The sequence below is a fragment of the Cherax quadricarinatus genome, chromosome 28, assembly GCF_038502225.1.
Source record: "Cherax quadricarinatus isolate ZL_2023a chromosome 28, ASM3850222v1, whole genome shotgun sequence".
NCBI classification, from domain to species: Eukaryota; Metazoa; Arthropoda; class Malacostraca; order Decapoda; family Parastacidae; genus Cherax; species Cherax quadricarinatus.
In genome coordinates, this window is record NC_091319.1 from 27756158 (window position 1) to 27771460 (window position 15303).

The 15303-nt window shown below is 39.4% G+C and overlaps 1 protein-coding gene across 3 annotated transcripts in view; it reads right to left on the reverse strand.

Moving 5' to 3' along the window:
• Positions 1-15303, reverse strand: part of LOC128693306 (alkylglycerol monooxygenase) — a 53316-nt gene that overhangs the window by 12609 nt on the left and 25404 nt on the right. For 2 of the 3 annotated variants that reach the window (XM_053782919.2, XM_053782918.2), the window contains exons 2-4: positions 7104-7231; positions 2982-3130; positions 756-1025 (exon numbers count right to left, since the gene is read on the reverse strand). In XM_053782919.2, the coding sequence (XP_053638894.1) occupies positions 756-1025; positions 2982-3130; positions 7104-7180 (496 nt within the window). In that variant the 5' untranslated portion in view covers positions 7181-7231. Of the gene's footprint in view, positions 1-755; positions 1026-2981; positions 3131-7103; positions 7232-12028; positions 12146-15303 lie in introns of those variants that run through there. The other variant, XM_070089502.1, reaches the window with a different exon arrangement.

Consider the following 15303-nt stretch of genomic DNA (forward strand, 5'->3'; position numbering starts at 1 on the left):
CAGTATTAGTAGTAGTAGTAGTAATGTTAGTAGTAGTACTAGTAGTGGTGGTAATAAAAGTAGCAGTAGCAGTGATTCGTTGTTGTCAGGTGATAGAAGGGTCTATCGTTAAAGGAGTATTCAAGCTAATGTAATAAAATATAATGACGCCGCTAGTTATTATGACACCGGAAACCAGCAGAAAACAGGTTAAAGAAGAAGACTTAATCTTTGTTTGAAATTATGTTATAAAAAAAGGCAGCTCTGAATGTCAGAAATATTAACAGGAATAGTGAGGTAGACCATGGTATCACCTGACACTATTACTACCACTATTACTACTAGTACTACTACTAGTACTACTACTAGTACTACTACTAGTACTACTACTAGTACTACTAGTACTACTACTACTACTACTACTACTACTACTACTACTATTTTTCCTGCTATTCCCACCACTTCGTGATTATGCCCTACCTCCCGCACATCACTGTTTCCTATATTTACCCTCTGTGTTCTCATATTGTTTGTATTGGTTTAATGAAGCTCCTGGTAAGCGAAATGGTGTCGTAATAAATGTCTCATTAATTGCTCTTGTGTCCATTTGTGCGACACGATATACTGAGGAGGCTTGAAGTTGTCTTGCTATTTCAATAATAAACATTAATTCTTGTTTTATATGAGCGTAATTTTTATAATACCCGTGCAAGTTAAAATGATTATCCTGAACAAACACGTCTCGTGACAAATCCAGTAAATGGAAAAAAAATCACCATGGTGGACGCGATGGTGAGAAGGGGTGTTGATGATCCACTCGAGGGGCCCACAGCTCTCAACCAGTTCCGTGTGGATCCAGAACTGAAAGAGCAGGTTGAACTGCATGTGGACGAGGATGGCAGGCAGTGGAACGCCCAGGAGAGCCAAAGGTTGGTGGAAACCAAGGGCGAAGAGCCGCTGGAACATGGACTGGCGCAGTGCCGTCGTCAGGTTATAATCCTCTGAAGAATGGTGCACCTGGTGGGTGGCCCATATCAGGTTCACTTCTGCGGAAGGTGGAAAACCCGACTTGACTCTTGATTCAAGTAAGCGAAGCTACCCTTCCCTACCTTAGATAAAACTGATTACTTCCTATTTTCCAGACGATGTATGACCTCTATGTTATTAATACTTCCATGTGAGTATAATAATTTAAAAAATAATGTTTCACTTACTTATCATAATGAAATATTGCTGGAGAAGCTGATGGCCGATAAGTAATTACTGTTTTAGTATATGATGCAACATTAATGTCAGTTGAAACATGAGAGAAATTAATTTGTTCAACAAGTGAAAATACTAACAAAAATCTAAATGTATCAACTTCAGAGCGTAAACCAATTCCTCATACACATTTTTGATAACATTTGGTGCTTGTGATGTCAGCAAGATTAGCGTGTGTTGTTCTATCAGCATGGATGGTAAGTGTTTAATGTCAGCCTGGATAGTAGGTGTTGTTTTAATGTCAGCATGGATGGTAGGTGTTGTTTTAATGTCAGCCTGGATGGTAGGTGTTGTTTTAATGTCAGCCTGGATGGTAGGTGTTGTTTTAATGTCAGCCTGGATGGTAGGTGTTGTTTTAATGTCAGCCTGGATGGTAGGTGTTGTTTTAATGTCAGCCTGGATGGTAGGTGTTGTTTTAATGTCAGCATGGATGGTAGTAGTTCTGGTGTTAACATGGCTCGTATGTGTTGTTTTACTGTCATCCATTATGGCAAGATAGAGTGCCACCTTAATTAGTGTGTGGAGTTCTGGCGTTATGTTATTTCTGCTTATTGTTAAGCGACTTGTAAGGAATAAAAGCTAGTGCCAATTCTTGCAGTACGTTGCTGCCTTCATTTAACCATTGCATTAATGATTTAGCATATATGCTTTTTTGTTATTTGTCATAGTAAATTAGCTTTAACCTATCACAGAACTGGTAAGTATCAAACCCATGGCAAGGGAATCCTAAAACTCACAGGCCTGTGTGTTAACCACTGTGCCAGCTGTCTCTGATAGGATTCATCCAACTACGTATATTTCTATAAACCATAAGATCAGTATGGGACCTAGTGTAACTACTAATGCAGGTTTTTGGGATTTGCTTGCAATCGTGTTGTTAGGATTTCGTTAGTTTCTCGTTAGTTAATTAGTGTTTTATTTAAACAATGTTTAAATTAGTTTTCCTTGTGGCGTATCCAGTTACAAAGAAAGATAGTGTGTTTATTAATGTGGTGGTTAATCATGAGATGGCTTGAATATTGCGAACGCAGCAGCAGCAGCACTAAGAACCAGACAAGTCACGGGGATACTAGGAAGCTACAGGGTAGTATTCCTTTTTCGAATAGAATGGAAAAACTACCCCTTACATTTCAAGATGTGATATTTATTTTTATTCAAGGTTGACAGGTAGAACAGCTCAGGGACTGGTCTGATGATTAAGACGCTCATCACTAGATTGTTTTTCTCGATTTTACTTGAGAAACAGAATATCAGAAATAAGGACGTGGCATTATCTAAATGCCAAAGTGACAGTAGTCAGTATCTTTGGAACCTGGATTACCCTACTACACACCTTAAATAATATGAAAGCAATGGCTTAGTGATACATATATCTCTCTTCGTCATACCATGCAGAGCGTGATGTGACAAGAATCTACTGTGTATGCCATATGTAGTCAAATAAGGCACAAATAAAATGTAGATAAACTTCATGATACTTTACCATTGATTATTCAGTAAAAAATTAAATACGAAGCAAACTTATTTCTCCTCAAAGATAAAATATGTATTCAGTGGCCTCATTGTCTTTGTGTAAAAACCTATTGTTGATGGCTCACCTACAGTAACGCAATATAACCCTCATTTTATTTTGTAAATAGACAGGATTGATAAACAGCACCGGTATACTAGCGGTCAAGAGTGAAAACCCTCTGAGACTTACGTGTAAAAGCAAATCCCACAACCACCTTGGCGCTTACCGTGAGTGGCCCGGTGAGTCCAGTAGTATGCGAAGTCAACACCAATGGCAGCAGCCCACCAGGTAACTGGTGACGACCAGTCCAGGTCTATTAGCCGATGTTCGTACAGCCAAGTGTATCCCCACAACTCGAACCCCCTTGTCACCAGCCTGAGGGATGTGAAGCGTAGGAAAGTTGGTAGATGAGGGAGATAAGAATGGAGGGGTACAATATACACAGAAAAAATGTGATAGATGGGAAATAAATATAATTGTTTATATATTTAAATTAATCCACTGTACTATTGATTCTTCAGTTTCCTATGATTTTACATCACCTAGATGAGATAAATTTCGTAAAAATATTTAAGTTGCAAAGAAACAGTGCTATCAACATTTTTACAAATCGTGACGTATTTCCCAGACATTTTTTTTTTTATTAACACATCGGCCGATTCCCACCAAGGGAGGGTGGCCCGAAAAAGAAAAACTTTCATCATTCACTCCACCTTGTCAGCGGGGTGTTTTACACTACAGTTTATTAAACTGCAACATTAACACCCCTCCTTCAGAGTGCAGACACTGTACTTCCCATCTCCAGGACTCAAGTCCGGCCTGCCGGTTTCCCTGAATCCCTTCATAAATGTTACTTTGATAACACTCCAACAGTACGTCAAGTGTTAAAAACCATTTGTCTCCATTCACTCCTATCAAATACGCTCACGCATGCTTGCTGGAAGTCCAAGCCCCTCGCACACAAAACCTCCTATCCCCCTCCCTCCAACCATTCCTAGGCCGACCTCTACACCGCCTTCCTTCCACTACAGACTGATGCACTCTTGAAGTCATTCTGTTTCGATCCATTCTCTCTACATGTCCGAACCACCTCAACAACCCTTCCTCAGCCCTCTGGACAACAGTTTTGGTAATCCCGCACCTCCTCCTAACTTCCAAACTACGAATTCTCTGCATTATATTCACATCACACATTGCCCTCAGACATGACATCTCCACTACCTCCAGCCTTCTCCTCGCTGCAACATTAATCACCCATGCTTCACTCCCATATAAGAGCGTTGGTAAAGCTATACTCTCATACATTCCCCTCTTTGCTTCCAAGGACAAAGTTCTTGTCTCCACAGACTCCTAAGTGCACCGCTCACACTTTTCCCCTCATCAGTTCTATGATTAACCTCATCTTTCATCAACCCATCCGCTGACACGTCCACTCCCAAATAACTAAATGCATTCACCTCCTCCATGCTCTCTCCCTCCAATCTTATATCCAATCTTTCGTCACCTAATCTTTTTGTCATCCTCATAACCTTACTCTTTCCTGCATTCACTTTTAATTTTCATCTTTTACATACCCTACCAAATTCATCCACCAACCTCTGGAACTTCTCTTCAGAATCTCCCAAGAGCACAGTGTCATCAGAAAATAACTGTGACAACTCCCACTTTGTGTCAGAGTCTTTATCTTTTAACTCCACACCTCTTGCCAAGACCCTCGTATTCACTTCTCTTACAACCCCATCTATAAATATATTGAACACCCACTGTGACATCACACATCCTTGTCTAAGACCTACTTTTACTGGGAAATAATCTCCCTCTTAAATATATGAACCATTCCTTCACGGTGATATAAACTTGGCTGCATGAAGCATTGGTAACAGATAACTAGGAAGCTCAAAGTGAGAAACTGAGTGCGAGATAACGAAGTAGATCACGGGAGCGATGGGGTACGAGATAGGGAGGTAGATCGTGGAAAGGATGACGTACAAGATAACGAGGCGGATCACGGGAGGAATGGAATACATCATACATTTTCCTTATTATACGATTTATAAATAAGGTAAGTAAGTAAATATAGGGATATAATATGGGAATATATGTGAGAGGTAAATTATAAGAATTGTTATTAAATATGCCTCAGTATTTTTAACTAATTAACATGAACGAATATTTTTATGATAGTTAAGTTATGTTTCACTGTGGTAACTGAGAAAGTATTGAAGCCTTTACAATATGCATGTTAAAATCGGGTTTATTCAATTTGAAGTAGGAGTTTGGCTGACAAGTGTGCTTGTATGGTTTATATTATATTCTCCTCTTTTATTGAGTAATTTATGTACTTATCTGGGTTCATTAGTAATTAAAATCTTATAAGGATGAAAGTGATATATGGTGCAACATTTTTATGTATTTAGGTATTTTCACAATATAAAAAATGTTTTCATGAGTTTTTTAGTGTTTGGTTTATAATTAATTTATATGCTGTAGAAAAATGCATAGATACCGGATTTATGAGAAAAAATAACCTGTAATTTTAATTAAGAGTCTGGAAATAAGAAATGTTGTCGTTTATATTCAGAATATGCACATCATGAGGTATATGTCTGTGTATATATGGTGGTGAGCAGATTACGCGCAGCCTTAGTAAATTTTGAATAGTCAACAGGCTTTAACCTCAGTCAACCAGCCTAACCGGAGAAGAGAGAAATATGGTAGAGACAATATCTTATGTACTTTGACGAATTTATTTGTGTCATAGCCATAAAAGTAACTTGAATTGTTGTCTGATGATCCATGTATACCAGAGGGAAAAATGAGTGGGTTGTAAAGACACTTGTGAATATATAATGCCTCTTAAAAAACACAGGTGTCAGATGGTGGATATGAGAGAAAATCATGTGATAACAAAATACATCACTGGATGGGTGAAGAGCTAGATATATCATGGGAGGGGTCAAGCGCAACATAGATCATGGAAGGGGTCAAGTGCAATATAGATCATGGGAGTGGGATAACTGGCAAAGTGGGGAAATGGATCTTCAACTTTCTAACCAATCGAGCACAGAGTAGTGGTAAACAGAGTCAAATCGGAAGCTGCCATAGTGAAAAGCTCTATTCCACAAGGCACAGTACTCGCCCCCATCCTGTTCCTCATCTTCATATCAGACATAGACAGAGATGTAATCCACTGCACCGTGTCATCGTTTGCAGATGATACTAGGATCTGCACGAGACTTATCTATTAAGGACACTGTTAACCTCCAAGAAGATATAAACCAAGTTTTTCCAATGGGCAACGGAAAACACCTTAACTACTGGGAACGCTTGGAAGCACTTGACTTGTACTCGCTGAAACGCAGACGAGAGAGATCATAATCTACACTTGGAAAATCCTAGAAGGAATGGTCCCTAATCTGCACACACAAATCACTCCCAACGAAGCAAAAGACTGTGCAGGTGGTGCACAATACTCCCAATGAAAAATAGGGTACACTATGAGAAAACACAATAAGTATCCGGGGCCCAAGACTGTTCAACAGCCTCCCACCAGGCATAAGGGGAATTACCAATAGACCCCTGGCTGCCTTCAAGAGGGAGCTGGACAGACAATTAAAGTCGGTGCCGGATCAGCCAGGCTGTGGTTCGTATGTTGGACTACGTGCGGCCAGCAGTAACAGCCTGGTTGATCATGCCTGGTCCACCGGGAGGCCTGGTCGTGGATCGGGCCGCGGGGGCGTTGATCCTCGGAATACCCTCCAGGTAGAGTCCAGGTAGGTAGGGGTCAAGTACGAAATGAACGGTAGGGGTCAAGTACGAGATAGATCATGGGAGGGGTCAAGTACGAGATAGATCATGGGAGGGGTCAAGTGCGAGATAGATCAAGGGAGGGGTCAAGCGCGAGATAGATCATGTGAGGGAGTAAAGTGCAAGATAACGATATGATAGATCATACCTGGAGGTTACCTGGAGGTTATTCCGGGGATCAACGCCCCCGCGGCCCGGTCCATGACCAGGCCTCCCTATGGATCAGGGCCTGATCAACTAGGCTGTTACTGCTTGCAGCACGCAGTCAAACGTACGAACCACAGCCCGGCTGATCCGGCACTGACTTTAGGTATCTGTCCAGCTCTCTCTTGAAAGTAGCCAGGGGCTCATTGAAAGACTGAAGTACAAGATAGCGAGATAGATCATTGTAAGGGTAAAGAACAAGATAAACGCGATAGATCGTTGAAGGAGTGCAGTACAAGATAATGCGAAATTTCATTGGAGGAGTGAAGTGCAACATAACGAGATAAAGGATTGTAGGGTTGAAGTACTTGGTAACGAATTACATCAGACAACTCACTTGATAGTTTCGTAGACGAGACCATGACCCAAGGAGGTGAGGCTGTCATTGACGCGGCCCGCTGACTTTCCCTTCATCCTCCCCACCAGCGCCTCCAGCACGATAAACGTCCAGAACAGAGGTATTGCCTAGACAGATCAACAGGATTTACAGATTACTTCAGTAGTATAACCATTTCAGACATAATCATTGTATCATAATACTCATTCAATATGAAAAGTGAAAACCAAGTCTTGCGAAAAAAAAATGATATGTACAATTCGTCCTTAGAGACTCTTTTTTAGTAGAACTGACCAAGTTGGAAATATATATATTGTATATATCTGTGTTTCGGTCCAAACATGTTTATCTCAAATAATGTATATAATGGAATGAGCGGGCAGTCTCAAAGGTCTGCACCCACTGGAACAAATAGAGTTAAATACATAAAATTAACTAACCCGATTTTGCATATTTTAGAAATTACATCACCCTGATGGCTCACTAAGCCAATCAGGTATAGTAAACCATTAGGAAATATGGGGAGCTTGTAAAGTTTTTTCAGTGGACCTAGACTTCTGGTGTAATATCAGACGATTTTTTTTTCATTATTTTTATATTTTAGAATGTCACTAGGTCTTTAATAATCCACCGAGTTTAAACAAAATATACCTGGTTTGTTGTGTTTCTGGATGCACAGCTGTATGGTCAAGTCATGCTGTGAATGGTATATAATAACGACAAGTTGAAGACACATGCGCAACAGTTGGGTATCTTGTTGATCGAAACGTTTCACCTGCACAGTAGGCTTCTTCAGTCGAATACACAGGTAGCAGGTGTGGTAGCATAGATGATGTAATCAGTCCGTCAACCTGTTTCTCCAAGGTCGTTGGCCTTATCATACGCTGCCTCTGTATTTGACTAAAGGAACCTACTGTGTAGGTTAAAAGTTTCAACCTTGTGAAGCTGAAGCAAAATAATGGAGTGAAGATTAAATATAGACGAAGGTGAGGCAAGGTGCTGCGTGGTATTGGATATACCGCCGAGCTTCGGCTAGGCGCCCATACTTATTATCTAGGATATATACACAAATAACCCGTGCTAGAGGAAAGAAGCTTTTGACGGCGTTTCGGTCCGACATGTACCATTCACTAGTCACACTAACATACGAAGGAAATGGAGCCAGTATGTAAAGGAGAGGAGAACAGGGACGGGACAAAGTGAAGACGAAAAAAGAAATTGGAGAAGTAGTGGTACTGCTGGATGTGGTAGTAGTAGAAGCAATAGTAGTGGAACAACAGAAAGGGGAGTAAGGCGAGGCAATATTAGTAGTTCATGTTCTTATAGTTCCACCAGTGCATTTCCTGCTTTTATTATCTGTGTTTTATCATTATATCTTCCTTTACCCCAGGCAGAATTTTTTTTCAGTGCACCACTGTTTGACTGAACTTTCCACCTCTGTGCCGAACACAAATTCCCAATCGATCGACACCAAAGAGTTTCCCGGAGCGGATTCGCCAACTGTTGTAAAATGTTTGTTAATAACAGAGTTCTCTGTACAATGTGGCACTGCGTCACATCATATTGCCTGTCCGCCCACTAGCACGTACTCCATCGCCAGTTTTAATATTTTTCTCAGAGTTTTAGCAAATAAATGCAAATCCTCCAGTTTTTCTAGTGTAGCACTTGTTTTTTTTAACATTACCGAATTGGCAAACTAAGACAAGTAATCCCATCCCAAGTCATTTTAAAGCAGATCCTATCTATGGCTTACTACCACCCAATATAAACAAAACACACCAGTCGACTAACACCCACATACTTATTTTGCTGCTGGGTGAAAAAGAGTAGCAGATGTAGACTTACACGACTGAATCTGGGTCCTTCGGTTGTGAGCCGAAGGCGGTGATAGTAAAGTCGTTTATTTCTTTAGTTAGTCTGAAAACCACAACATTCTGAAACGCCGGTATTCGATATTTTGCTCAACGTAAATTTTTTAACGTTTTCAATTTTTCCAACTGGTAAGATTAGGTTAAATTATAAACCTGTAAAAACACTCTTTTACCCATAATTAAGTAATTTACATCAAACAATGAAGTAGGTGAGACAAAATAGAAAGCTTTCATTATTAATGCGAGAATGAGCTGTGAAAAGCTTTAATAAAAGTTACATTGTACTGTAGTGATCAGTGTGACAATTTAATAGTCCGACAACACCACTTTTGTCTTGGCAATATGTAATTATTATATTCGTGGGGAGGCAATAAGCTTGTAAGGATCATAGAGCACTTGGGGAGTTTGAAGGAATCTTGTTTGATCCGTGGAAAAGAAGGGTAGCTCTAAATCCTTGGATCCTTAACCCAGCATCAAGTCGGTCCCCGTTTTCTGTCTGTCTTGGGTTTTCTATACCATCAGCTTAGAATCTAATAGCTGGTACAAAAGAACATAAGAAAGAAGGAACACTGCAGCAGGTCTACTGGCCTATGCGATGCAGCTCCATTTCTCCCGCCGGCTTAAGCCAGTGCCTTGACCTAGTGAGATCAGACACTTCACTTAAGGGAGGAGCAGTGCATCCGACCTAGTAGCACAAGCTAGTGAGGTCCAACTCACACCCACCCACCCACACCCACTCGTGTATTTATCCAATCTATTTTTAAAACTACACAACGTCTTAGCGTCTATGACGGTACTCGGGAATTTGTTCCACTCATCCTTCCTGAATCTTGATTTTTTTTCAATTTAAAACCATTGCTGCGAGTCCTGTCGACGTTAGATATTTTTAGCACGCTATTTACATCTCTTTATAAATTACTGTTTTCCAGTTATACACCTCAGTCATATCCTCCCTAATTCTACGCCTTTCTAGAGAGTGCAGATTCAGGGCCCTCAGTCTATCCTCATAGGGAAGATTTCTGATACATGGCATCAACTTTGTCATCCTCCTTTGTACGTTTTTCAGTGCATTTATATCCATTCTGTAATACGGTGATCAAAACTGTGCAGCATAATCTAAATGAGGCCTAACCAAGGATATATAAAGTTGAAGAACAACCTTAGGACTTCTATTATTTGTACTTCTTGCTGTGAAGCCAAGGATTCTGTTAGCTTTACTGCGAACACTAATGCACTGTTGTCGTGGTTTTAGATTACTACTAACCAGAACTCCTAAATCCTTTTCGCAATCCGTAATATTAAGATCTACGTTATTTAGTTTATATGTGGCATGGTTATTTTCCTGTCCAATATTTAGAACTTTGCATTTGTCTATACTAAACTGCATCTGCCACCTCTACGACCACTGCATCAGTCTATTCAAATCATCCTGGAATGCTCTATTGTCCTCATTAGAATGAATTGGATGGCCTATTTTGGTGTCAACAAATTTGCTTATGTCGCTGTTTATTCCCTCATCTATGTCGTTTATATAAATTGTGAACAACAACGGACCCAACACTGACCCCTGTGGAACACCGCTTGTGACGTGCCCCCATTCTGATTTCTCCCCATTTATACAAACACTCTGCTGCCTATTCGTCAACCATGCTTCAACCCAGGAAAAAATTTCTCCTCCTGTTCCGTGTGCCTTAAGTTTTCTCAATAGCCTCTGATGTGGAACTCTGTCGAAAGCCTTACTGAAGTCCATATACACAATGTCATATTCAATACCATGATCTACCATCCACACTCATTATCCTTTTAGGGTATTAAAATATGTTGATATATTTTTTTACACTGTGTGCAGGAATCTGTAATATCAAAAGTTCCAGTGAGCTGGTCATTACATATTACATAACCTAACCAACATCCGGAGAAATTTTCCATTTCTCCCAATAAAATACCACCAACAAAAGTAACGTATCCTTTCACGTTGTTTCCTTGTACTTCAACCACACACTACCACATTATAACTTAAGTATACAAGCTGATGGCTTATTGTCCAGTATTACCTTATCTAGTTAGAAGAAACCTTTTCAGCATCAAATTTTTATTTTTACTGCTGCTACTAATCAATTTTTTTATTCTCGTCTGTTGCTGACACATCGCAGGCGCCCAAATTCATATATTGAATGTAATGATAAAGTTGCTAGTGATGAGGTGATCAGTACCTGGTAACTGAGGTAACAAACTGACGAGTAGGAGTCTACCTAGAGGTCGTTCCGGGGGTCAACGCCTCTGCGGCCCGGCCCTCGACCAGGCCTCCCGTTGGGTCAGCGACTGATCAACCAGGCTGTTACTGCTGGCCGCACGCAGTCCAATGTACCAAGGCCCTGCTTATAGATCATTAACTTTAGGTATTTGTCCAAGTGGCCTGCGAGGTCACCGGACTTAACTGTGACTTCCTTCTTTGGAGGTACGTGAAGAGCACAGTTTACGTACCACCACTTCCTGCAACCCTGGAAGAGCTGAAAATTACGATCACTGAAGCAGTTCCCATGATAACACCAGATATGCTGCAGAGCGTCTGGACCGAACTGGACTATCGCATCGATGTTTGCCGAGCAACCAGAGAGGCGCACATTGAGTTCCTATAATGTTACCCTATACCACATGATACTGAATGATATCCTGCATCTGAAGCTACTAACTGTGAAAGATTATTACAATAAAGTTACATGTTATACCCGTTTGAAATCAGGCGCGAAACACACTTCACAGTGCTGCGCAGCCTAAATAAATGTACTCATTATATATACATCTCCCAAAACAACAATTTGCTCAAGAAATCATTACTTATTCCATGATGTATATAGGTTGATAACTATTGACAATGTCTCTCTATTTTCATTCACAAAAATATACAGCTTTCGGTATAAATTTTACTCCGTCATTCGCCTAACAGTGTCTGTGGCAAGATAAATTAATTTCGCTGTATCAGCACTTAGTATGGACCTATGCATATAAATATTCTGCATCATGTTTGAACGGCCCTAATATGTGCGTACTTACTATCGCTAGAAGTGTCACATTGTTTAACACAACATGTTGACACACTACTTGTGGTTACAGGTGACCAAAGACCTAATCTGTTTGTTGCTGTAACTCGAACACCGTATGATTATATCCACTATAGCTCTAATATTAACGGTTTTCTGAACTCAAATAAAAGCTCGTATGATGGTTTTCCGTATTCTGGAGTTACAGTCCTCGTCCATGACTCAGTCATTATAATCGGAACTGATTTCAAGCAATTTGCATATCACTGAAGCATTCTCATTAATGTATTATGAGTGATCTGCGCTTCATGACCTGTACCGTATATCTCGAACATCTACAGTAATGATGCTTCGTCTGATAAGGAAGATCCATTTCTTAGGTGGTACTACGTCTGGTAGTCGATACGTCGCTGAAACCGACCGAAACGGATTCAGTGAACTGATCTTGAAACCCTATCGCCAGTCTGTTGTGTGGCGAGTGAGGCCTCGGCTTTGTTTACGCTGTGAAGACAAGTATACGGCTACCACGTAACTCGGGATATTTGGACGCCACCCTAAGAAAATACTATATTGATTTAGTGTTAGAGGAAACATGATCAGACAAACATCGGCATCAGCAAACAAAGGAAATTCATTTAGACCCACAGAAGAAAATGTCAGTAATAAGTGAGACCATCTGCCAGAATTATTATTTTTTTACTAAATGACACAATAATAAGTACGTTTCTCTTGAAATATGGATTTATCAATTAGGAAAAGAGAATCTATCAATAGTCATTCGTAAGTAAGATGAGTGCTTTGATAATGCAAAGTGGGTGAATATTTGAGCAGCACTTCGATCGTGTGGCCTTCAATGGACCAAAATAATGAGCACCAGGTAAGCCTACCTTTACACTGTATAGGTAACTCCCAAACTGATTACTTTGTTTTCCTTCTTGCATTTACTAGAATATTAGGCAATTATTGAAAGGTGATTGATCGTACGCTGGTTTGGTGCAGAATTATTGTTAATAAGTGTAACAGTGCTATTTTGTGCAGTTGGGAAAAGCTAACGAACTCTAATACAACCACCTAAAGTAATCCATCATAACCTAGCATAACATAACACAGCCTGATATAACAGAACCTAACTTACCCAGTTATCATCAGATATGGAAATTGCGTAACTTTGTTGACATTCGTTTCGATAAGTCATGTGCGTCTAATGACTCAGTACTAACCGTTATTTGCCCCTGACGTGACATTCAAACCAAAATATAGGTAAATCAAATCACAGAATGGGTGAAGCAAGCTAGTCATAAAACAGTATCCCCACGTGTTCAGTGGTTTGTTTACAATCGTGTTACTACGATTTCGTGAATCAAATTAAGGGTATTATTTTTGCTAATATCTCCCAACATAGTAACCTGCGCAAAAATAACAGATATTCCGTGGTATAGATCGCTTGTACGTATCGGAAAATATAAAATAATCAGTGAGTTCCTTTGAGGACAAGCCATCAGTAATAGCCGGATATTATGTAATTCCTGACAATCTCGGCAAGAAGTCTGGCATATACACGAAGAGGTATACAGTATATTCAAGACTTTGTATACTCCTGTATGCGTACATAATTCAAATTATATTTTGGGGATTACTGTATGGGTGAAATGCTTCGCAGTGACCTCGTGTAATCTGACTTTCTTACACATAACAAAGTAAATGAAGTAAGGTATGTACACCACGATGTGTATATGTTTTAACCTTTATCTTATAAATTAAATTAATATTGACTCCTGTGTCGTTTCCTATCAAACTTATAAACAAACGAGATTCATTTTGATCGCTGCGCGATGTAAGAAAGATATCCTCGTATTCCACAACCCCAGCTGCCTCTACCTCAAAACTCTCTAAAGGTGATGGTGATAACTCTTATGCAAATTATAAAAATGTGTTTATGTATTCATGTATGTAATTAGTAATTCACAAGACGTAAAACTAATGAATTAGTGACAACTATGGATGTTTATTTCAGAAAGGAAGTAAAGTGTGTTCCTTGTGTTAATATTTATCGAAGTATAACGAAGAGACTGAAGTAAATGAAAGCATTTTAGAAAGCATGTTGAGAACATTATTAATATCAGTGTTTTTTAAGACATTTAAAAAATGGCATCATTTACAAATAGTACTGTACCTTTTAAGCAACGTATGAAATGTAGCAGTGAAATGATAATCTTCGGATCACATTGTAATATATGAAAAAATCAAGTAATATAAGCATATTTTATTCTCCGTGACACTTTTGCTGCTGCATCAACGCTGTCAGACTTATTATCAGGATTGTATTTGGTTGTTTTGAAAGTTATGTAAGCAACACTTATTTCATCAGTAAGTTTATAATTTAACTTAACAAAATTCATGACGGAAAGCTCTAACTGCTTACACTGAAAAAAAAATGTTAATACTGCCCTTGCTAAAATTTTTAGTAGGTCCAAATTTTCAGGAATGTAATTCCAGAGTTTAACAATCTCATTTTTCTGCAATTTTCGGCACTGATCAGGTCACTAATCTCTGTCTCTCATTTTTTTCTTGTTTAGTTCTTAAGACGACAAGTAACCGTCAGTCAGCTGCACCTCAAAATTATCATCAATCCACTGCAATATTTCCAGATTCAGTGTGTCTAATGTTTGCACTGCTTATTTATTTCGAAGTTCCTTGAAATGACCTGAATTTAGTAAATCTTAAAATAATAAATCATAAAACTGGCAAATGAGATATGTATACACACTTAAATTTCATTATCCACCGTCGTCAAATTTAAAGGCATCTTTTTTTTTTAAAGATGTTAAAAATTTTGGAAATTAAGGATGCCATTTCAGGAAGATGGGAATGGGTTCAACAAATTTGGTCATAGGACACCTGCACATTCCAGTTGTCCCACGAATCTCGCACTAATTACCGCACACAAGCCACAAAATTTGAAGCTGATCGGAGCAGGTCTTCTCGTTTTTTGAGTGAAATAAGTACAAAAGCTGGAGGAAGAAAAAATAACCGGTATCCAATAAATTCTCATCGGGGATGCCTAACTCATCACTAACGGAACTTGAATAAATATACAGAGGGCTGTTTTTGCCATTCATTGTTCAAAAGGTGGGGTTTGCACAACAAATCGGTAACTGAATCCCTTGGTTACATACGCATTGCAGAGGACAGCTATTTATTAATAGTCAGGTGTGTTGCATTGTTCAGATGGATGGAAAACTGCGGCCGCTGCTCGGGTTATTATACACTTAGTTGCAGGAGAGACTG